This window comes from Cinclus cinclus, chromosome 6 (assembly GCF_963662255.1).
Source record: "Cinclus cinclus chromosome 6, bCinCin1.1, whole genome shotgun sequence".
In the NCBI taxonomy this organism is placed as follows: domain Eukaryota; kingdom Metazoa; phylum Chordata; class Aves; order Passeriformes; family Cinclidae; genus Cinclus; species Cinclus cinclus.
In genome coordinates, this window is record NC_085051.1 from 16,688,420 (window position 1) to 16,713,559 (window position 25,140).

At 39.7% G+C, this 25,140-nt stretch overlaps 1 protein-coding gene across 3 annotated transcripts in view; it reads right to left on the reverse strand.

Annotated features, from left to right (window-relative positions):
* The window catches only part of BRSK2 (BR serine/threonine kinase 2), a 302,507-nt gene that overhangs the window by 47,288 nt on the left and 230,079 nt on the right, over window positions 1-25,140 (reverse strand). For all 3 annotated transcript variants that reach the window (XM_062494278.1, XM_062494277.1, XM_062494276.1), the window contains exons 6-12: window positions 22,914-22,947; window positions 21,958-22,026; window positions 18,879-19,025; window positions 11,612-11,643; window positions 6,048-6,212; window positions 5,202-5,299; window positions 24-174 (exon numbers count right to left, since the gene is read on the reverse strand). In XM_062494278.1, the coding sequence (XP_062350262.1) occupies window positions 24-174; window positions 5,202-5,299; window positions 6,048-6,212; window positions 11,612-11,643; window positions 18,879-19,025; window positions 21,958-22,026; window positions 22,914-22,947 (696 nt within the window). The remainder of the gene's footprint in view (window positions 1-23; window positions 175-5,201; window positions 5,300-6,047; window positions 6,213-11,611; window positions 11,644-18,878; window positions 19,026-21,957; window positions 22,027-22,913; window positions 22,948-25,140) is intronic.

Sequence of the window (25,140 nt, forward strand, 5' to 3'; positions counted from 1 at the left end):
TCCTGAGCGAAGCAGAGACCCACCTCTGCCCGTGTTGTGCCATTTCAATCGCTCTGCGAGCAGGAACTGGGGATCCACCATCTGTCACACTGAGAACCTCCATGGACTTCCTCTCCGGCCGCCGCTTCCCATGCCTGTTCAGCATTGGGGAGTCCACGCGCTTCCTGGGGGGATCTGCATGGAAAGAAAATGCTGTCAGCTGAATTTAGTTGTGACTTACCTCACCCAGGCTGGCTAAATCCTCCCTCTACAATTTCACTCTCACACTCCCTTACAAAGACAGATCTCTTCAGGATGGAGGTTAACATTTGCAGCCTCTCCCTTCTTCCAAATTTGCAAGCATTAAGACATAACTTGCAATCTGCCTGCAGAGAGAAGGCGCCCTGCCACTGCCCTGAAGGTACTATGAACACTGTAAAATAGAGGTACAACTATACCACAGCTTGCAGAAATTAGCTTACAAAGCTGATAACAGTAATAACAGGATGATACAAGGTGACAGCATGGGCTATAGCGCAAGCTGTTAGGCAGAGCATGAGCCATCTAGGGATCCTGTGTATGTACTCAGGTTGCTAGAGCTTGCCTTCCACATCCCTGCCAGCCAGATTAAATGTGACATGGGGACATGAGTATACTCAAAATACGGAATTGCATTCTGGTCTGAAAACATACCCCTTTTTTTGCATCTTTAAGATTAAATTTCAGTTTTTTCCCGCTGATTTACATTTTTCCTCCTTCAGAAACATTACAAATTAAACATGCTTGTCTCCATGAGATGAATCTTCAATGAGAGCCACACCATACAGCTTTTACTACTCTAGCAAATGAAATGCTTCACACTTTTTATTGTGTAACGATTCTATGAAGTATCAAAGTGCTACTTTAGCTTTGCAGAGTGAAAACTGAGGTATAAGACTGAGATATTTAAAGGCAATTAATTCCTAAAGATGTTGACAAACATTTACTGAGGTTCTGAGGAGCACTTAAATTGTTCTGAAAAGAGTCTTTAAATACCAAAATGCAGAAGGTGACTTGCCAAATCATCCACACCTTCATGGTGAAGCAGGGAACCAAATACAGACCTGCTGAGATGTTTTATTGTTAACACCTCTCATGGCATCAAAACAGTATAAAGGAGAAAGGCAGAAAAAATACAGAAGGATTTTCTTTCCTTTGGTTGGGCTACTTCAGTTCCCTGCTTCTATTTACAGACACATTTTTAATTTTAGTGGAGAGTGACCACTTGTAAAAGAATGCATCCTTCACCACTGCTGTTAGAAAGAAGCTCACAGTGCCCAGTCCTTAAAGCTGCTTCTTCTGCCAGGATTCCTGTGCAAAACCAGAAATACCACAGTTGACAATTCTACCTCTACTGCCTGCTCTTTATTATCCTGCCCTTCTCACACCCACCATGTACTTGTTTGTTCTCTCTCTAACATCATGTTTTTTAGAACAAGATCTCTTTGAGGCAGAGCTTATCCTTGAAACAATGAGCATAAGCAAAGATGGTTCAGTGCAAATGGATTAGTGATAACAACTGACCCTATTACAGTATTACCCAAGTATTCTTCGTGTTAGCAGTAATAATGTTCCTCTTAAAAGTTAATTAGAAAAAAGTGCAGTTGTATCTCACTCCATTTCAAACCCTATCTAGTAACAAAAAGATAGCAGAAAACGGTATAGGCAATAACCTCCAGATAAGAGAAAAAAAAAAGTGCATAAAGCTGACAGGAAAACAAAGGGAGATAAACCAAATAAAGCATTCATACTGTGCGACTTCAGCTGCATACATGTAAGTGGTCAAAAGTAAGCTGGGACAAAGTTTAGCTATTTCAAACTCCTGCTTTTTCAAGCATGTTCAAAACATGAGAAAGAATTCATGCTACAGAATGGTTCAGGAGTGTATCTACAGCACAGTGACACACATGATGATGTTCACAGGGTATATATAACACAAAACAGATACAAGTTTTGTAGCAGGATATCAGACAGAAAAGGAAGGTAAAATAATGCAGTTTAAAAGAGAGGAAGAAGGAAGATGAAGAAAGCATCAAATGTCAAAAGAACTGTGGTGAATAAGATCAAACAATAGAAGCTAAACAAGAAAGAGAAAAAGAAAAGAAAAATATGAACAGATATTTTAAAAGTCGATTTGATCCATGCCTGTTCAAAACAGGAACAGATATTCAGCCGAGTGACATTTACAAAAGTGACAGGCCATTTTTTAAAAAGCTGGACTTTAAAAGACAGCAAATAAGAAATCTGGAGAGGAATTAGCTAAAGACTTGAATGACAGTCTTTTGTCCAGCTATCAGAAAGAGAAAACCTGAGAGAAGGACATTAGCCAGAGGGGCCATGAGGGAATCAACAGAACAATTGAGGAGGAGAAGGATATCGCTAACAAGCTAAATTACTCTTTTATATCAGTCCTTGCTGCTTAAGATGCTGGAAGATATTGATTTCTAATCTATATTTTAAGCTATCAAAGACAGAGAATAAGCAAAAAGAGTAGGTGGTGAAACTCACCTATAAATTCAGGAACAGTAATTCACAAAAGTTGGATGGAAAATACAACCAAATATTGTATTGCAAATAATGCAATAATACATTGCATTAATGTGGTTCAGCCTCTAATAAAGGTATTTGATGCCTACTTAAAATTGGCTACAATCCTGCACTATACATGTCTGAGAGTAGCAAGTATTGTACATACTTTTTAGAAGGGTCTGATTAAGAAATGACAGGCCACCATCACTGTCAAGTCTAAAGATACTAAAGAATTAGTTAAATACATACCCATCCTGTCAATAATGACTAAAATGGTGTCATACAAAAGCAGTAGAAGATTTTGTTGAAGCCCAGGAATTAAAAATAGGAAAACCTCCAGTATTTGCCCTTCTCTTCTTTGACTCCTGGGACATGGTGCAAACAAATCAAGCTGTTACTGACAGCGACAGTGACAGTATTAAGGATGCATTTTCCTTTTTTTCACATCAGAAAGGCAAAGCCATTCCTAAAGATTTTTACATATGAAGATTGAATCGTATAGGTAGTGACCCAATTATAAATCCGCCTTCTCATGGAATTTCCCTTCTCACGGGAAATAAAGGTTCATCTTCTGAGTTTGGATGAGGCATCTCTATCCTCTATATCTGTTCTGGTCCAACCTTTTGTTCTCTGGTTAATTAGAAAATTCACCCCACAAAATCATTTTTCTCAAGGAGATATTAGTTGACATACATTCCTTTTACTGAGAAGTTTCTCATTCCCCTGTTTTCAAGTAAAGAAAATGGAGCTGCATGCAAAAAATGTTGGAAGTAGCCCTGCTTGGCCCTTGGAAGAAATTTCATACAGTTGAAACAGACAAAGGGACACCAGAAGAAAGGGCTGTAGCTGGCCATATGTTTACCTGCATCTGTCCTTTCTGAGACTTAATATGCCAACAATGAGGAAAAAGCAAAATACTCTCAAGATGCTTTTTTTTTTTTTTTTTGGCAAGAGCTCAGACAATGGACAACTCTCATGAACATGGTTTCTTCAAGCTGTTGTTATTGAACTGTTACTTGTTCTCTGCTTTTCTTTGTTTTTGCAAGGCCATTGCTAATGGCTAGTGATGAGATATTCATCAGACACATGACTGCTCCTAATTAAACCTTGCCCCATGTTCTCAGAGATACTGCTGGGAACAGAAGATATGGAAACCCCCTGTGGAAAAGGAAATACAACATACAAATGATCAAAGAATAATGCCCAAATGTGTAGGTAAGGCACACAGATACAGTCAGTGTTTCCCTGTTAGGAAACATTTTCACTCCTTGCACAATAAATACACAAGAGTGGAGCATAATATTTCAGTTCAAACCATGAAAATACTTTGGCATGTGGAAGAGATATGCAATGCACTTAGGGTGTAGCTACATATTCACTTACATGCTGGGTTTGAAGATTCTAGAGTCACCTTGTTTCTTTTCTTATGCCAAAAGCATTTCTAAAACAAGATGATGCTGTCCTTACATGGCAGGATAATCTGTTTGAGTCAAAAGCTGATTAGCAGAGTGCAAGATGACAAACTGCACTGAGCAAGAGGCTTTTGACCACAGGACCTGCAGCTGGCACAGCTACCCATTTTCATCAGGATCCCTGCTAACTGTAGCTCCATCCAGGTAGTTCAAAAATTGCTGTGTTAATTAACAATTTTCATCTCTTCCCCCGTAGAAGAGATTTCCCTGTAAAATTATAGGGCCTGGAGCCTGGAACTTGGATAAGTTAATAATTCAATGAAGCATTAACAAATGCAGTGCAATATAGCAGTACCCTGAAAGCTCTTGAGATTCCAGGCTTTCCAGTGAAAATGAAGGGCACTTTGCTTCTAGTCTTCAAAGTGCTGAACTACAATACCTGAAAACCTCCACACTTCTAAATTCTGTTTAAGATCATTGCTAGAAGTGACTAATCCTTTATTACACTTGACTGCACATCAAAAGTCACTTAAATGGTTATTGTGGAGCAGTTTTCCTGTTGTCTGGATTAGTGGTGAACAGCAGCACCCTAAAAAAGCATGAATAAATAGGAATAAAGTGGTATCACAAGAGCTTTACAAGATATATAATCTTATAGTGCATTAAGCTTTTAAAATATTTCTATGTCTAAAAACATGGGAGTTTGATTTATGTACTATAAAACAGTTAAGTTATATGATTCATACTTTCAGCAGTGCATGTATTCACTTACAGAGAAGAGAATGTGCACATATATAACTGCAGAGGGATGCAGATACACAGCTTCTTACTAACTGAAGTCCATGAGCAGCCTTCCTGCAACACTGCAAGGAGACTTGTAACTAGAAAATTCTGCCACTGCATTATACTGCTACTAAACCTCATCTGCCTGCATAGAGCCAGCTTATAAGTTCACAGCACATTTTTTAAGATCCCATTCAAGACCTACTTGGATGTTTCTGCACTGAGACAGACACATCTTGAAAGATGAAGCCTTCTAGTTTAACCATGGAACTGACTTGCCTGCCCCAGGCTGAGGTTTCTCACCAGGGCTGTGTACACTGTTTCACTGGGAAGGTTAACAGTGATGCTAGGATTTGGGTTTAAATTAAAATAACATTAGGATGCAAAAAAAAAAAAAAAAAAAGGTGAAAAGGAACTGTTTAGATAGGTTCATGGTGACTGAGGTCATATCTGCAGTACCTATTTCATTTCTAGGGGGAAGATCCTCATCTTCATGACTAGGATACCTCTCCTTCCGGTCAAGCAGAAGAAAATAAATCATTTTTTCTTGGTTTTCTCTGAAAAATAAAAATAAATAAAAAAGAAAAAAAAAATCTTTACATTTGAAAAGAAAAAAAGGTCAACATGTACATAAAACTTTCTCATAAAATAAACAGTCACAGTTATTCTAAATTATTTGGAAGTGGTCATGTACATGACAGCTAGATACAGAACCCACAAAGTTTTTGCGACCCTTGCTGTCTCCAACAAGCAGATAATGAGGAAAGAAATAAGATTCCCATGTTACACACACAGAACAGAGGCACAGGACAGTCGAGGCTATGTATCCCCAGGAAGTCCAAACCAAGAGTGGCAGCCAGACAGGTCTCCTGAGCCTCTAAGTGCTCTTTCTACTATATGTCCCTCTTAACACCTCTGGATATACACCAGCTCTTAGGCATTGGATTGAAATAAATAAAAATTTAGCAACAAAGGCATATCCAACACAAATATCAGCAATGATACCTCCCCATGCGGACTGTGCAGCCCATATTTTAATGAAGTGACCTGGCCTGGCAGTTAAGGAAGAAATAGCGCAGTGCCTCCATTGCTGGTCAGGCTGTGAGTTTCTGACCCACGGAGCAAGAAAGGTTCAGTGCTTGCTCCCAACACCTCACCAGAAAACGAGCAGCCAAAGGGTGAGAAGTTCTTACCAGTCACTCAGAGAGAGAGAAATCAGTTAAACTGCTCTCTACTTCTCCCCAGGTTCTTAAGCACCCCAGCCCCTGGACACCCAACTGATATGAAGACTGAGCAAGTGCTTACTCTTCCGACAACAAGTCCTGTAAGAGTTTATTTCGGTCACGGAAGCAGCCTAATGAGTGCATGCTATCTAACACGTCTGGATCAATATCCTCCAAGGAAGGGAGAGAACGAATCTGCACCTTTCGAGGGATTGGTTGCTCTGGTTCTGGCTCATTCTTACCCCCTCTGCAGAGGAAAGAAGATGAGAGAGAGAAAGGGGGAGGGAAAGGAGAGAAAAGAAACATGAGTCACAAATGAACCCATACTCTGAAACACAGCCTGCAGCAACAGATGGAAACAGCTTGCTAAATTCCCACTGAGAGACCAGAGCTTCCAACCAGACAGATATTATTCTCATAAGAAACTGCCATGAAGGCTAAGACTGACCAGCAGGTTGTGGATTTGGGTCTTTAATGAGAAATGTCTCTGTTCAGTCAGCAAGGCAATAGGAACTTCACTTACCAGTGCCCTTGTAATAGGAGCAGCTGTTCAGCATCCTAACGCCAAACGTTTATAAAACACTACATGTTTTTAGAAATGTCTTATCAGCTAGCCAGACCTCAGACTATGAGGCCGAAAAGTGCAAGCTGAACAATTCCCTTTTGAAGAAGGAGGTCTGAACAAACCATCACTATTTTTCGCCAGTTCTAATTACAACCGGCACTGCAGCAGCTTCTTTCATTAACGCTTCCAATGTGATTAAGAGACCTCAGTGGTCAGGCTTCCACTTGACACACTTGAAAGGGTTTTGGGGGAAAACCATGCTGCTTAATTACATGCCCAAACATGACAATCTCTGCTTCTCTTAAGACATGCAAATTTGAAAATTTTGGCTCAAGTGCGATGCCCAGAGTTGGTGACAGAGCTCAGAACACACCATTAGCAGTAAAACATATTACTCTTTCAAATGTAGTTAACACAGACTTTCTGCACAATTACATCATCCTATTCACTAGGCTCAGGAAATATTGATTGTTCATTGCAATAAAAGGCCCTGACTAAGAAACAGGTCAAGGTGTCAGGTATCTCTAACTGACTAATGATATATATTGCAGACATCCTGAATATCCTTTGATTTTATTTCAGTAGACAGCGAGCAATTCATGTAAACTATCCACCCAAGGAGGTGGGTTTGGTGGTGGTGGTGTTGTTTTGGTTGGAGAAACCGTCTACTCTGAACCTCTGCTATTTCTTAATGGCTGCTTTGTTTAACTGGAACTTTCACTGATCCGGCAGTGGGGCCCTCCCTTTCCTTTATGTGGTGCAAATGTGTGACTGTCGGGTCCAGGCTCCCAGCAAGGGCAACAGGAATCAGGAATATTTAAACTGCATCAGATGTCACAATTTGCTGTTTATGGGGCTGTGTTTGGACTAGAGATCCTTCCTTTTGATGCTGGAAGAAATAAGGTGGCACAACTTGTGAAGTTACTCACACAATTGAAAATGTACCTGACTCAATGTAAACTATCCAAGTATCTACACAGAAAAAGGAGTCCCAATCAAAATGTCCTTAGTTTTTCTTGTGGAAGTTAGAAATCAGCTCTGGCAGGTTCATACATGTGAGCCCAAGGTCTCAGCCAGTGTACCAAAAAGAGAGCCAATGCACCTTATAAAGAGCCAATGCAGATTATCTTATCCAAGGTAAGAAGGCAATATGAAGTCAATGTATCTGGGATAGGACAGTCATATGATGGGACAATCACAGGAGATTGCTGAGTGCTACTTGCAATTCACTTTTATGCAAGTTGAAATGCAGTTGTGAGGCATCTGCTCTGTCTGTGGGACACCACTTGCAAAAAGACTGATCAGAAATGTTAATTTTATCTTCTTTTGAAGCAGTGAAAATGTGCACAGCCCTACCTCGATACATGACATGGAGTCAGACTGGTGTTCATTCCATCGATCATAACAACATGGGTCAGATCCCACTTCTCTTACAAGGAGCACTCAAACACAACTCTGATCAGTTGTATTCAATTTAGGGGAGCGGAAGTAAACACAGAGGACATAGAATCTGCTCCTTAGGATTTGTTCTTGTGTGTCAAACCACCAAAACACAGCTCCCAATGCCCCCTTTGAGTCTCACAGAAACATCTGTATCTTCTGCAATACCAATATGGTCCTGAATCTACGGGCTAAACTCAAAAATCCTTGTTCACCTAAAGAAACATCTTATTCCTTCTAAGAGGCTACTACTGCTACCTCTTAAGATCAAGATCTAGCTGTCATAAGGTAATAAGCAATTATTAGTTCGTAACCTTGCACTATTAAATCCAGTGATGACCTTGCCATTAAGATAAATTCTTGCAAGATAGCAAGAACAGCAGCTGAGTGGTTTTGCTTTTTAATGATCTACAGTTCACTTCTGAAAATTGTTGACTTAATTAATCATTTGTGTTACAAGCAGGTGTACTTAAGGTAATTTAAGGAGGGGAAAAAGAATAATTGTCTTTGAGAATTTCCAGGAAACTTGCGTTTCCCACCAGTTGCCCATGTCTGAATAGAATCTACAAGTTTCTTTTGTATCAATCAGCACAAGAGCCATTTCTAGAGAGCACAGCTTGACATCCTCCGTGCACTCCAGAGTGGCATTTCCTTCTGCCCTGCACCTGGTTAGCCTCAGACACAGTCAGGAATTTTCACACCTCCTCATCAGGTACAAGTAAAATCTGCAAAGAGGCATCTCATCATTTGGCAGTGCAATTCAGAGCTTCAGGAAATGAAAATCACCGGGTCTGGGTTGTGATTGGCATGACTGCAATGCCTGTTCCATTCTCAGTCTAGCAGAGTGACAAATTTGTTGCATTGCAGCCCACACAGACATCAAACAATGTCACACAGTGACTACTGCAAATCACATATATTTTTTAAAGGCCCACATGAATGTAATTGCTGCTTTAAAACCCACCCTCTTTTGTGAGGATCAGTGGATACAATGGCTGTGATTCCTGATCAGGGTGGACTTTCTCAGTCTCTCCATGAAATTCTCTCATGAATCTCGCCGAGATGCCCATTTGCATCAGTGCAAAGCAAAGCAGAACCAGTACACTTATTCTTTTTCTTGTTTTAGCAAGTGTGGTACCTTCACAATTAAGGCAATAACTCAGTGCTACAGGAATGCATATTTACCTTAATAGGTAATTTTATTTGCCCTCTTTATTAAAAATATGTGAAAATAACTGCTGTTTATTTTCTGGTTTATGATAACCTGCATTTGAAGTAAAAATAAATTATTTCAATTAAAAAGGCTTGAGAAACCTCATTGAATTAATTTGGGTGGGAGAGCAAGAACTGAAGGTTGCTGATGAAAGGTTTCACTTAGGTTTCTGTCTTCCTTTCTTAGGCTTGTGAATCATGATTTCAACTTTCAAGACCTCTTTCTCTGCCTGCCTAAAACTGCAATTAAATATTTTCTTCAGTTTTACAGTAGCCTCAATATTTATTTAAATAATTAAGTGAAACTCTTTTGATGTTCTGAGTACAACTTTCAGATCAGTAACCTATATATGACAAAGGATGAAGATTTTACACAGAACAGTAGATAAAATAAATAAAAAAATTAAGAGGTGAGCAAAAGAGCCATAGGATAAAACACTGCAACCTCTTCTTCTCTGTCAGCATAAGTATTTCCAAGCAAAATGAATGCAAAGAGGTTGTGAAACATTACCAGATGAAAGCAGTTGAGTTTTGGAGGCGGCAAGGTTATTCACTGACTAAAATTAGCCACAGGATGTTAACCTCCGGAGGTCAATCCATGGCCAGTACAGAGAAAATGAGAAAGAGACTCATTAAAAAAAGCTATTTCGAGTAGAAACTTCTTTTCAGGCAATCTGAAGAGATATCTGGAAGAGTCTTTCTGCACTGACTACCCTGGGAGTCTAGAGGAGACTTGCTTTTGCAAAACTCAGTTTTTACTTCTGGAAACAGCCTCAGATGCAGGCTACGGTGTCAGTCATCAGAGCGTCTGACCTTCATTGAGAAGTATATGAAAATGTTCAGACGTTTATGTCTCCAAAAGAAAAAAAAAATCTTCAAATACTAAATATAGACTAAAGTAATGAAATGACACCTGCATAATTGCATATGTGAGCCTGAGACAACAGTCCTTCAACAAGTGAAAAGTTCCAGGAGGAGGGTAAAAATAACAATATAAATAATCAAAGACTTTTCATTTTATTTCCTATTCCAGTTCTGAAAAAAGCACAGAGTGTCAGCTGATTTCACTTTAAGAAGAAACAGAGGGGAATTATCTGTCCAATCTGATGTAAACAGCATTTACTTCTGCAATTTAAAGACCTTATAGTAGGGATTTCAGGGATTACAATTAGACATTTCCCCACTCCACTTGTGCTGCACATACCCATGAGAGTTTAAAAAAAAAAAAGTGTGTGCAGGAAACCTGCAGTACTTCTTTGGTTTAAAAAGGTGCCATGTCTAGTAACTGAAGAGAGCACAGAAAAGCCATGGGCAGAGTGCTGCCACTATTTCAGGTGAACTAAGTTTTTTCTTAGTTCTATTTTTTTGGTTAGCTATTCAACAAACTGTTGAACCCCCCCCGCCAGGATCAACATATAAAGTCATATAAATCCAGAGGTGAACATGGCCCATAAGATGGAATTAGAGAAAACAAAACAAATAAAAAAACCCTGTTTTTTTTCATGGTGACAGGCTTATATATCAGTTCATATCATTCTTGACTACTTCTCAAGAGTAATGATAGGATTGTGAAGGTAGGACTTTCCTTATCACCCCCCTGGGGAAATGCTGACCGTGAGAAATGTATCCAAGCATAATTTCCTTATTTATTATCTTTATTATCTCCTTAGTTTAATTAGTATATCATAGTATAAAAAGTTTATTTATTTAGGCTTCTTGAAATGCTCCTAAAGGCTACACAAAGAGCAAGGTCACTTTTAAAAGCCATCAATCTTCCTTACACCCAAACCACCAGAGAGCCATGTACTTTTCTCACAGACCTCCAGTTTCACTGTCAGGACTGTTGTTTTTAATCAAGTCACAGAAGTACTCTCACATCAACAGGTTACAAGGTCAGAAGCAGCCTCTTATCTTGCTATGAAGAAGAAGTGGGGATGATGAGACAGAGAAGCTCTTGCTCACAGGTGCTTACGTATCAATATCATCATTTTTGTTTCTACTTCAGAGAAAAGCCAAGATGCCAAGAAGGAACAAATTAAAAGTTTCTTGTCAAGAAGGTATTACAAGGGATTGTCTGTAGCATTTGGATAGCAAACTGAATATGGTTGCTAGCTCAGTATTTTTTTGCTGATCACCTGCAGGTATCTCTTTAACACAGCAAGTTGCTGGACTGAATGTCTTATTTCAAACAGTTGTTAGCCATTGTACAAAAAAAATTCCTGGGCTGGTACATACAAATGCAATTATATGAGTAGCAAAACATAAAAAAAAAAAATAGGTATCTTTCTGTTCTCTGCCCCTTTTTCTCATGTGTGTGAAACCAGCTTTCAAACTCCAGTTTCACTCTTCTAGTGGTCTCTTCATAGACCACTAGAATACTAGAATCAACAATGAATGCATGCAAAAAAATTTTTTTAAAAGTTACTTACATATACCATATGTGTTTCTGAATATGTTCTAGCTGTAAAGGAGAAAGAAAACAATGAATTAGTGCTATAAAATAGAAAAGGTAACTCCCCAGTCTTCCTTATTCACGGCTTATTCAAGTAAATCCAAAACTTCAGAGATGGACATATGCATACAATAGGAACTTTATGTTGCATAAAGAGCTGCTCATCCTAACCCATCCCACTGGAAATGACACTTTAATTTCAGACATAATGCATCAGTCAGGAGCAAATCACAGGCAAATATTAAGTGCAAGGCTTCAAAGGTAACTGTTCTGGAAATTCAAGCTTTTCCCTTCCCAAGTCCTTCCCTCTGTAATCTAACTGCTCCTTTCTATATGTGCATAATAGTTGATCCTTTACACTTAAATTGCATTTCTAGTTTTGTTCTGGAGAAAAAGAGAGAGGAAGAAAGGAGAAAATAGGTTCAAACAGATAATAAACAAAATAATTTGTGCATCTATGGCATTACTTTCCTGAATACAGCACTCATTCTAGATTGGCTTCACATTTATCATCAAAATCTAAGGACCAAACAGAGTAAGATTCTATGCAATATACTAATTCTGCACCTGAACACCAGACCACAAATTTATTTTACTTCCCTCTTTCCTGTTTCACAAATAAGAATTTCATTATGCAATAAAGGACTGATTAAAGCTGAAAGTAGCCATGTCCACCTACGGAAGGCAGATTCCACAAACAGTATGATGATATCTTTTCCCACAAGCACAGGAAAAGAAGGCAACATGATTTTTCCAAGAGAAATCCTTAACAGCAAAGAGAACAGAAGGTTCATATGACATACTTACAGCAGAACCTTCCAAATGTGTTTTGTTTTAATCATCACAGCAGAAAAGAAATTTTCTTATATGTCCAGGGACAATTTGCTATGTGAGCAATGTTTTTTATATTCATTACTATGCAGCACCTTTGTAGGTGCAGAACAAAATTCACACTCACTGCACATGGGCTCACATTTGTGCCACATTCAGGGGAAAGACAGAAGAGAGCTGGAAGAAAGCTCATATGAGAGGAAATCACAGACCCATTACAATGGTCAGGAAGTATGGTGACACCTGTCCTGCTCTTATTGCATTCCACTTCCACAATAATAAGAATCAGAGAGGAAAAGAAACAAAAAGAAAAGAAAAAATAAGGAACAGGCAAACAAAAATATCTCAGAGATATAAAGTGTTTGCCACAGAGAGCAAGGAATCAGAGACCTCTGTTCTATTGAACAACAGCTCTGCGTCTGGGAAACCAGTAAGATGTGAGTTTGGCTCTATATGGGAACATTTTTTCAAGTGAGTCAGGGCTTTTCCTGAAAACAAAGAAACAAGGGAATGCAGCTTAGGAAAGCAAAACAAGAGGCTGGAGGGAATAGTGTGGGAAACAAATAGCCTCCTTTAAACCCCAGACTATATCAACACTGCAGTCAGAGGTGAGTTGGCACTCATATATCTGCCTTCTAACCAGCACCAGTGCCCCCAGCACACACATCCACCAGCCCATGCAGACTTGCACAGCTTCCAGCTGTAACCTCAGCCTTCCACAGTAAATCCCCTTCATCACAATTCCCCTGCATTAGGCTGTCCTCCAATCCTGCACTATTAAGTGCAAGGTGGAGTATTCCTGACACACTGCCATCTCCTGTCGAGATAAAGATATGATTTGGGAGGTCCCCCAACAGCCTGGAGATACAGCCCTCACCCTTCTGGTTCTGTGCAACATGAGGTACTACCACAGAACATAAGGAGAGCCTATTTTGTACAGCTTCCATGGGGCAGGATTTTAGAATTGTTCCTTAACAGATGCATAATTCTGTGAGGATCTGCTAAGGGGTGGACTGTGCCTCCTGTGCTGGTAAAACGACATCTACTCATTATTTCCCATACACCACATGGAGGGTTAGAGAGATTAATGATTTCAGACAAGATGCAGATGATACAGCTATGCAATGTCCAAGCCTCTTTCATGCTTGCTTCTCCTGCTGCATTTCCTGTCTCCATGGGACACTGTGCTCTTGAGTGCCTGTGATATGCAGAAATGCCATGGCAAAGCAGACAGCAGCACTTCACTTTCTGAGTTAGAGAGGGGAAAGAAAAGAGGGTCACCAGTTCACGTCTTAGTCACAGAACATCTGGACTCCTTCAGCGAAGATGTAAAATGCCTTCTGCCCATCCCTGCTGGTCAACCTCCTTCTAAATAATGAATACACAGCATTTTTCTGAAGGTGAAGCCCTGTTGCACCTTGATACACATTTGAAGGTGTATGACAGCTCTCATGGCTGCTGTTCACCTACACATCTGCCATTCAATCCACACCAAGACCATTGCTGTGAAATATGCTGGGATATCCAGATTTGAAAAGTATTCTACAAATCCATTTCCTATGCTGATTCAAATGTAATTGCATTGAATTGTTATTAGAAGTGTGCTTGCTGCTGCCAACATCTTCACTACAGTTTTAAAGGTAATTAATTAATGCTTTGTTGTTTTTTGTCTGCATTAAAGTGACAGGAGGGTTATGGGAGGGCGATTGGTTTTGACAAGAAGAAGTCTGTACGCTTTCTACCATGCAGTGCAGGGGAGGGAGATACACAGTGGGAGCTAATCTCACTCCTGTCTTCATTTAAACACAATGTTTAAATGCATTTAAGTGACGAAGGCATTTAGCAACCCTTCCCAGAGGGTTTTTTTTTCTGTTTGCACATGAGTTTGCCAAGTTTAATACCATTTTATGGAATTGTAAAAATGCTGCTTCCTAATGTCTCCTAGTCACTGCAGGCAACTGTCTCATGACATCATCTCTGAAACAACAAAACATGCTCAGATCCACATGCACATGCACAGTCAGAGAGATTTCTGCAGGCTAAGATGCTGTCAAGCAAGGAAAGGGAAAATTCCTTTATCATGGTTTTGCATAAGAATACTTCCAAATATTAAACTTCTACACTGAAGAAGCATCGAGGGACCACTGTGAGACAGAGCTGCACAAGCTCATCAGAAAAAGAGGTCTCCTCCCACAAAGAGCTTACGTCTGAATTCAAAGGCAGGGAACAACAGATGGAGACAGACAGGCAGATGGAAAACAAGACAGCACTGTCTACATCTTCGGCACTGATCTCAGCAGAGTGGTTGCCAAGCTAAAAAGTTCTGACCTGAAGAAAAACTTTCTCAAAGTCTGTGGATATAGATGAGGGCTTCTGGGCTTGAACTCATGTCAAATTTCAAACTTCCCTGTCCGGAAAGGGAACAGCCTCAAACCCATCTGTGCACCCACACCACAAATCAATCTTCTTTATATAGAAGATCCCCTAGTCTGAGCTTTTAACCTACTGTGTAATGTCAAGACACAGGCTTTTCCTGGCCACAGAGCTCAAGATGGCAGTGCAATCAGCACTGGAAAAACCATTACCTGTTTCAGCAGTAGCAGCTGTACTAAAGCAGCCTCCAGGGACCTTGACAAGGCCAAGTATCACTGTCCTACGTGCACGGGGCATTAAGAGACCCTCAGCAGCCTAAATATATCAACTGGACAATTGCCTCCATTCTATACGTTGTAAAGTGAGAAAATTTAAATGATGGAATAGACACCTTACCATAAGACCTTCTACAGAAATGAATCAGGTGAGTTTTACCTTCTTCATTTTTGTAACATTCTTTAGATGATGCAGGTCATCATTAGCATACATCAGATCCAAGAAAAAACAAAATCAGAAAGCAGAGAGGAGATTCTGAAAATATGTGTAATTCAAGGAATTTTTAGGTAATATTCAGGGATAGGTATTTCCACTTATGTGGATACCCAACATACAAGACAAGTCATTCTATTCTAGTATAAGATGTCAATGCTAGAACAGTAACAGCTTTATTGGAATAGCTTATTCTGCAGTATCTGCTCTGATCCACCTTGCTCTAGAAACAAAGTTTCAATAGCGCTCATCCATCTTTAAAAGAAGAAAATATTGGCTGAGAATGCAACTGGTTTCTACTACAGGAGCTGTAATTCTCTGCTGTAGCAACGCTGAATCATTTGAAGAGCACATAACTAAAAGAAACCTTATCCTGCAGTACTTTAGGCACCCAGAGCACATCTCCCATAAGCCTTCTCAAACTTTATTACTACTTCACTGTTCCCTCCTGACACTATTCCTACTAGAAAGCTGTCCCAGAACCCCAGTGATATGCCTAAAATTTTTCTCCTCCTTTCTAGCCTACTTTCCTGTAAGGCCATTTGACATACATTTGTTTTGTGCCAGTATCTTCCTTTAGCTTTAAAAAATCCTTCTCTCCCTAGTAATTACCTATAATGAATATGCAGATGACCAGTACAACCATTCTTAGACACCATTTGTGTACATTAACTGAATCTCTTTTAGGCCATCCAGTTCAGACAGAATCTTTCAAATGCTGATCATCTTAGTACTCATTCTTTGTTTGATTTCACCTTTCATAAATACAGGTGGTCAGAAATACCATCACCAGGAGCTAGCATCAATTTTTAATGAAAAGTTTATGTTTATGTTTATGATTATGTTTAATGAAAGAAAAACACAAATTCTTTTATTTTACAGCATGTTTAGTAAAACAGGCCCAGTAAATGAGAGTGGTCAACTGCCTTTGAGGCTATGTTACACACGGTGAGTGTGAACAATATTCCACAAAGACATAATAAAGTCTTGTTCCCACAAATGAGTCATATACAAAGAAAGGTAATGACCGTTTCTTAAGGCTGGAAAGGGCCAGCAACAATAATTCTGAGTACCCTCCCCTCCATTAATCTTCTCAAGCTCCAACACTGAAGTGAATGATGACAGTTAAATGTGAATGCTGGTTCTGTTTTTGTTGATCATTTTAACAGATGGACTGGGGAAGGTGTGGGTGTGCTGTGAAATGGCAATTACTGCAGGGAGGGAAATGCAGTTGGATGAAAAGCAAAAGAGATACAAATCAAAAAATGAGGAACAAAGCAGAGAGGGGAAGTGAAAAATGAAAGAAAAAAATCCTAGCGACCTTACATTTCATTATATTTTTCTGCTGAATTCACTAGTGAGGTACTGAGCAAATGATCAGTAATGGTAACAGCTACATCTGTACTTATTGTACCCAAGAATTAATTTTGCTCACATCTTTGTATAAATATCAAATTGATTCAAGTGAGATATTTTCTAGGAATAGAGAGTTCCAAATAAACCATATTTATACCCTTTTTCACAGGACACAGCTAAAATAGAATTCAGCTCTCTCCTCAGAATGAACTCTATATTCCCAGCTCCTGTGCAGTAAACAAAGAGCTCCCTTCTGCCTGGCAATCAAAGCAAGCAGCTCAATAACAGCACAGGAGTGTGACAGCAGCAGGGACAGCAAACCCAGAGACCCTCAAATAATGGAAGTAAGACTGCAGCTAATAACATCCTTTTTTCCTCCCAGCTCTCAGCTCTTTAATATGTATTATTTCAAATCCTTATTCATAATTCAATGGTTAGTGCTTGCCAAAAACTACCTGATCTGGGCTTTTTTCCACTCCCTAAGGAAGTAAGAGGTTAATTTTGATCAAGAAAGGGAGAGGGATAGGTGTCACTCTGAGACCTTGAATTACCTCAACTGCTTTCTCTCCTGTGCATGTACTGCACAACTATGCTGTATTACACAACTGCAAACATTTAGGGCCTGTCTCTGCCCTGTGTAAAAACCTAGAAAAGCCTGACCAAGGATCTAACACTTAATGATCTGAACCCTAACATACTTGGACCATTGGCACTAATATATCTGAGGAAAAAAAACAAAACAACAAAACAACAGGGAAGCTGAAATGTTTACATCATGGAAAGGAAGCTAAGCTTGAGAGGGACCTGGTGATTTTCTTGGCCATGAAAAGCAGCTGTCTCATGTCTCAGGATATTGCTCTAACCTCTGCAGTGCTCTTTCCATGAATATACTTGTGAAAATGCTATTTCTTACTTTAAAAATCTGTTTTAAAAAGGTCTTTTAAAGTGCTTAATATTTTTTTTTTAACCAGTGCTATTTATCTACTGCAAAATGTGATAGCTACTGGGTTTGCAAAAGCAGGGATACTAGAAATTACATGAAGAACTTTTCCCCTATGCCACCAAATAGACCATGACCTGGATTAGGAGTGAATGAAAGAAAAACCCAGCTGTCAGGTAATATTGAAAAGAGTTGTGAATGGAGTTCCAGTTAACTTCTTAGCAGAGATGTGTCTGCATCTCAAAAGCACCATCACAGCTGGCACAGACTGATGCTGCTGTTACCAATCTCATCAGAGGCCAATCTGAGAGTTTATTTATAAATATTTTAGCAGACTGAAGAACCAGGAGGAGTTTTAAATTTACATTTCTTTATACATACTCCCACTCAGAATCTGTGAACTTAGTAAATCTGTATAAAATCATCACCACGGCCTGACAATAGGATTTACAAGGGCAATGTACCCATAAAGGCACACGCCTCCACTGACAAGCAGGCAAGTTTACTTTCCAAAATTATTTTAACTGCCAATGTTTTTAATTCCCTAAAACATTAACAAAGTGTTAGTGAAGGATACAATCACTACACCGTCCTCACCCTTGCAGGGTCTCTGTTGTAGTGATGCATCTTAGATACAGACTCAGTGCTGAGTCAAGGAGCTCAACAGTGAGGGATTAACAGTGCTCAGGACCACAGGGCACAGGATGAAAGAGCAGACTGGCAGACACTTGCTCTGAAGGCTGCTAGAGGATAACCAGAGCAAATGCAGGACAGAATACAAGGCAGCTTATGTGGCCTGAAGTGAGAAGCCAACACTTCTGTCCGAAATGCAAGAAAATCACACTGTTTAATGGCAAAGCTTCTAATACTAGTCCTAACACCTGTGACCTTCAAACACTTACATCATATTCCCAGCAAAATGCTGTATCTGGCAGAAGAATCAGACAACTCAGGCGGGCTCCAAAACGTGTGAATGGGCTAGTAGTTCTTTGAATAGCCATGAGGGATTTCTCCTAAATACCCAGTGTTACACATGAAAGGTAATCAGGAGGCTACACAAAAAACACAAAGGCAATCTGTCCTCATGACTCAAAAGAGATGGTAACTAATTCCTTCCCAAAGACTCCAACCAACTCCACTCCTTTTCTCAGGAGGAAACACATAGAAATGCCACTAAACCACCAAGTTACCTTAGCTGCTCAACCACTGCTGCAACAAGGTGAGAAATGAAGCTTTGCTCACGATGCCGCCTTACCGTGAGACGTTTCGAGGCATCCACTTCAATCATCCCCCGCAAAAGGTTCTGACAGTCGGGAGGGATAAAATGGGGCATGTGGAACACTCCACGCTTCACCTTCTCCAGCAGTTGCCGCAAGTTGTCGTCATCGAAAGGCAGGGCACCCTGCAGGGATGGGACAGAGCAGTCAATGGGAGAGAACTGGAGAGGGCCAAAGGAGAAAAGCCAGGATAAACACGGTGAGAGAATTGGAAAGAGGAAGTCAGGTCATAATGAATTACTGTAATGAGTCAAAAAAAACTTTTTATCCATTGAAAAGTATTAAATTCTTAGTGCTGCTCTATTTCCTCTAACATAGAAAACAAAACGGAGGACATTGTTTATTTTTTATTAGACCTTTAATTAGAAAATTACTACCAGCATAAAGTAAAATACAAAATATGAAATTGCCTTTCCAGGCAAATTCACCAAAGATGCATGGATTCACTTAAATTCAGCTCAAGCTTTTGATCTGCTGGTATTCCTCCTGGGCATACTTTCACAGCAGCAGTGTTTATCGTCTCCTTATTTTTAATCTTTCTGAGATACATTTATTTCAGACATTGAAAAGGAGGTGAACAGCTTTTGAGAGACTTCCAGTAAAGAACATGCTCTTTCTGACGGAGCATTGAAATGACACAGCTGAAAGAAACCCCAACCAACATTAGCCTTTGGAAGCAGCAGACGTTCTACCTGTTTAATATACTACATCCAGGTCCCATGCTGTGGTCAGGTCATCAGTTCCTATTGCTTCCCTACTGTAGCTCACTTACATGAATGGCTTGAAGTTTTTTTAGCTGAAACTACATTTTGAATAGATCATCAGCTTGCCACAAAAAGCAGTAAAAGACCTATCCTTGCTGCAAGGACAAAAAGGAAAAAGAGAAGTTGATATCTTTAGGATTACTCTACTGACTGAAGCTGATACCCTTCTGTAGCAAGTCTGCACCTTCCTAGATACTTCCTAGAAGGAAGTGAGAACACTTCCTTCTTTCACTGCCTAATTCTAGTAGGTGCCGAGCCTCCTTGATTTCCAGGATAGTCTGTGGGAAGCTGCAAGCTGTCAGCTGCTGTGATAATGAAGCTTTAAGTTGTCAGCTCTGGCACTGCTCTTACTACAGTGAGTAGTGCATCTGTATAAGCAATCCTGCGTCAAAGGTTTAGGGAGAACAACAGCTCCATTTCCAGCAGCCTCAGGAAACCACCTGATGAAAGCCACCACTGGGCACTGCTGACTGGTGCTGGTTCATTCAAGTGGCCTTGAAGGCAGAGCCTTTCCCTGCCTTCTGTAACCAACCTCCTGAATTACCTGCGTTTTTCCTACCCATTCCAGACTTAAAGGAAAATCAATTCTGATAGTTCAGTACTTTGGCTAATGCAATTTAAGCCCTGATGAAGTCAGAAAGGACATTGTGTGGCATTTCCTGAAGGTAACAACTACATCTCTTTTATTACTACCATCTGCTATCATATCTTGATAGTTTTTGCAGGGTTCATCCTGACATAATTAACTGGTGAGCTCTGCACTCTCCATCAATAATAGACTTGTTTCAATCATTTTTCAAGCTCATGTGTGTGTAGGAACAGATGAAGATGCAGCAACAGACACCAAAGCTTGACAGAGAATTCCCCTGAAAATGAAAAGCCTGCTCCTACAAATCCTAACCATCTTGACACATTTTCTCTTCTGTTCTTACAAATTCAAGAAGTTATATTAAGAGCTCATTATACACTTCTATTTTATCTGCTATAAAAGTAACTGCTCAGTGAGAGATGACCAGGTGCTACCTAGTTCAACAGTTAAAATTCTTCCAATGCAACATTATGATAAAAAAAATTAAAATTTCAAAAATGTCAAAAATGTCAGGGAATTGTAATGACTAAAAAGAAAAAGGAGTAAGATTGGTTAAGGGGAATTAAAGCATCATACTGAGATTACTTCAAGGTATTTTGGTTTTGAGCCATTAAAAAATCAGTACATCTTTTGATACAAAAATCCTCTAAAATTTTAAAGTATTTTAAACAAAAATAATATGCAGAATTTATCTCATTTAACGCTGTACAAGTGTTTTTTTCAAAATAAAACATTTAAGTGAAGCAATTAGATTTACTGATAAATGTGCAAGAATAGAAAAATTTTACTTCAGGCTTGTTATTTTTATAATTATAGATGATCAGCTGAACTATTACAGTTATAAAGCCCTTAACATGCACATAAAACCTATATTCATACAGAGTATTCCACCTGCACGTGGTATATGCTTGTATTAACTATATTTTCCTACATTATACTATGGAAATGCCAAGCCTATCTACCTTCAGCTAGACACAGTTGTTGGATGTTTAGGAGTGTTATAATAGAACAATAGAACTTCATTTCAGAATAAATTCCACAGAGAACTGAAACTCTGATCAAAAGAAGGATAAGTTAGAAGATACCACATTTTGAACACTTAAAAGTAGTACTGAACCAGATGGAAACTAATTTAAACTTTGTACTACTGGCTCAGTTTTATATTCCCATGTGTACCAAATTAAAATGGAGCTCACTGCTTACATGAAACAAAGATGAGGTTCTCAAATCTTCTCTGGAAAAAATACTGCAGTTAATGTATGCATATACCTGCTGAAGCACATATACACATAAGCAGAAAAACGTGAACACATACCAAACACAGGCATAGTCTGATCCCATGAAGGACGACTTGCTTGACACTCTCTGTATCCTGGATTTGTCACCTTACATATCCTTACCCATCAAAAAACGTGGTGAAACATCATAACACAGCAAAGACCATTTATGGAGACAAGTTTGTGATTCCTGTCTGTGCTCTACTGTGCAGGGCAGCAGTGTTTCAAAGGAGCAGTGAAATATTCCTCATGCTTTTCCTTTGGGGCTTATGTAGAAATAAGAGGAAAGGATGCCACTGACAGATACAAAAATAGAGAACTAAAAAAATCCATCCATACATGATGTCAATAGAATTGCCATTAAATACAGCAGCACTTTCAGATTTTTCTTTTCTTTTTAAAGGCTAGTGCAAGGAAGATGACTCACCACTAGCAACGCAAACAAAATGACTCCACAGCTCCAGACGTCTGCTTTCCTTCCATCGTATTTTTCTCCCTGCGCAGCAATGACACAGAGGTTCAAAAGACTGATTACTAGTAAATGAATTAATTATCCTTGAAGAACAAGACAGGGGAGAATGGGAAACCCCATGTTTCAATCCAGCTACCTGCTTCCCAAGGTGGCCTTCCCAACTAGGAGGATGCCACTACACAGCCGGCTAATTGAATTTTTGTAAACATCAGCTTGCAGTCTTATCTGGGATCTGTGAGGAAAGGTTCAGAAGTGGGAGCAGGGCAGGAATGGTTGACAACTCACAATTTATCAGATTTGGCATTTAAAGAGTAACAGGTGCATTAAAGACATCAAGAGTTGTGTTTCTCTGCCCTGGTTCTTGAGGAAGCCTGTCACTAGCCATGTTATTTGTCACCAGCAAACTGATAGTGTTGTCTGGACAGTATCTCCTGAGTGTTTCCTGCTTGACTTTACAATAGAGACATGCTTTGGAAGAGGGCGATCTTGGGTATTGAAATCCTGGATACTTATTTTCATAGGACAAAGGGAAAGCAGAGGGGAAGAACATTGTTCAGTGGAAATCAACATCACTGACAGTCAACCATAGCTCTTCTACTGAGATGACAGCTACATCAGAGACAGGAAAGCTGAGGGGACTACATCCCTTGGGTCAAAAGATCAAATTAAGCCAGGCTTCTGTACTTCTGTCTGATCACATGGTGCAAAGGGTACTGTGAGAATAACACATAATTTTTTCCCGATGTGGCATGATTCAGGGCTGAGCCAAACAAAACTCTCTTTAGGTTCCTTGTGTCCTTTTCTTTCCCTCTGCATTGGGCAGATTTCTTGTACAGAGGATCTGTCTGTGTAGTTGCAACGAGGGACACTTCAAAAAAGGTATTTATGTACACTAATATTAACCAACTTACCCGGATGACTTCAGGACAAGCATAATGTGGTGATCTGAAAGACAAAATACAGTGAAATGAGCATGTAACAGCCTGATGTTTACGGTTATACGCATTTACATTTTGTTCAGCAGAATGATGATAGACTTGCTTATACAGAATACAAGCGTGCAAACCCACACATTTTTCCTTACCTCAACAAGAACACATTTCTAACAAGTTCAGAAAATGGTCAAGAATTAGTATAATTTAAAACTCTATGGCCCTGCTATGAATTTCTTCAAAGCAAGGAATGAAGGGAAGATGAGGCATATTCTGTGAGTATAGAATTCCAGCTCTCTAATCCCACTCTTTAACTTGGCCTTGTATCTAATTAAAAAGAAGGTCCACACTGCAAAGCCTTTTACAGGAAAAAAGACAGATGCATCCCTAAACCATGTCTGGAATCTCTTCTGCTTAGATGGCTCTCATTTACACCAGTGGTCACAAAAGCTGCCAATACATGATTGCAACATGCTTTTCTTTCTTGCTTTAAAATAACAAAAAATGGATGGACAGTAGCACCATTACCCGGTGAGTTAATATATTCTTTTCACATCCTTCTACTCATATATCTCTTGTTTGATTCCTGGCTGAGAAGAGTTAATTACTTCAACTTGCCAGGTAATAATTTTAATTCCTAAAGATTATAGCCATGGCTATTTATTTTATAGCCTTCATTAAAGTAACTTGACAAGTAAAAGGGATGCAAACTGTCTGAATCCCGTGTGCAAATCATGCTATTGTTTATACTGACACCTCCCAGCAGTCCCTGGGCCTGTCTTCATTTGTGCATGTGTTTCTTGTGACAAATGCAATCACGGCTGGGCAATACCTGTCTCACAAAGTAATGAGCGAACCAGAAGCACAGCGAGGTTAGCTTTGTGCTAGGATACTATATTAATGCCCAGTGAGACAGCCCATTAATTGAATTTCCACACACATTACACTTATCTTATGGCAAAATATCATCCCATGGGCACGGAATGCCCTGATTTGGTATCACAACTTTTGGCAGAGCATGACAATAAACTCAAGGAGTTTACTCTTGGGAGTGCAGCTATCCTGACAGCAAAGCTTCCTTGAGGAGACAGAAATGCAGTTGATCCCTTACAAATTTGAGGAAAAGTGGAATTCACCAGCTTAATCCAATATTTAATAAAATGCCAACCCTGGGCCATTTAAGAGATGGGCTATCCACAGGTATTCCAACCAGTCTGTCTGCTCAGTAGTGCCTTAGTTCACACTACATTTTAAAAACCTTAGTTCAAGAGTCAAAACAGATAATGAAAGCCAGAGGCTCCCTCAGAGAGCTGGCCAGAGTTGCTCGTTGGAAGACCAGAAAGAATGGTCTTGTGTCTGTCTAGTGGGTAGGACAGACTACCCAGGCTCTCTGTGTAGCTCTGTCACTAACAGCCATGCAAACATGGAAAAGGTTACTTAACATTTTTAAAACCTGCAGCTGGCCTGTTTGAAAAAGGTGACCAGGACCTCACCATGGGTCTACTCTTCTGACAAAAGCAAGAGCAATGCCACTTCAGCTTCCACACCACAGGAGAGAAAGTGAGGCCAGAGCGAGACACTGAATTGCTTAATGTTATGTACATGTTCTCAAACTTCCAAAATATATTGTTTCCTGTGAATTTGCCTCTTTGTAGCAAACCAAGAGCTGCACTACACCTACTCTTTCCAAAACCCCAAACTCTAAACCACAAAAAGTCACAACACCGGACTAATACATGATTTTTTCAAGCTTTTAAGAGATAAATTATTCTTGAGAGAATGCTTGACTAGGGATGTCATCTTTTTCTCATATCTAACAGTGGTGTAGAGTGTACAGGCCATCCCTAAGGCACACACAAAGCACAAGTAAGGAGCAGCGCCACAACTCCAACTGCAGCCCAGGCTTGAAAACTCTCACTAGCGCTGGACTGCTTACACAGAACACTGAAAGAGGGCAGTGTGGGAAATACAGCAGGGCAGTAGGAAACACAGTAATGCAACTGGAATTTGGAAAAAAACTGCATGGTGGCAAAAAGAGTACAGGACTTACACAGGTCTAGGATATTTACTCAGTTTAGTGAACTTCAGAACAGAAAGGCCAGTTCTAACATGTCCTGCACAACTGAGTCACATTAGGTTTATTGGAAAATATATGAGGGGTAAAAGGAATGCAGACACATTCTAGTAACTGTCGATCTCCCCATCA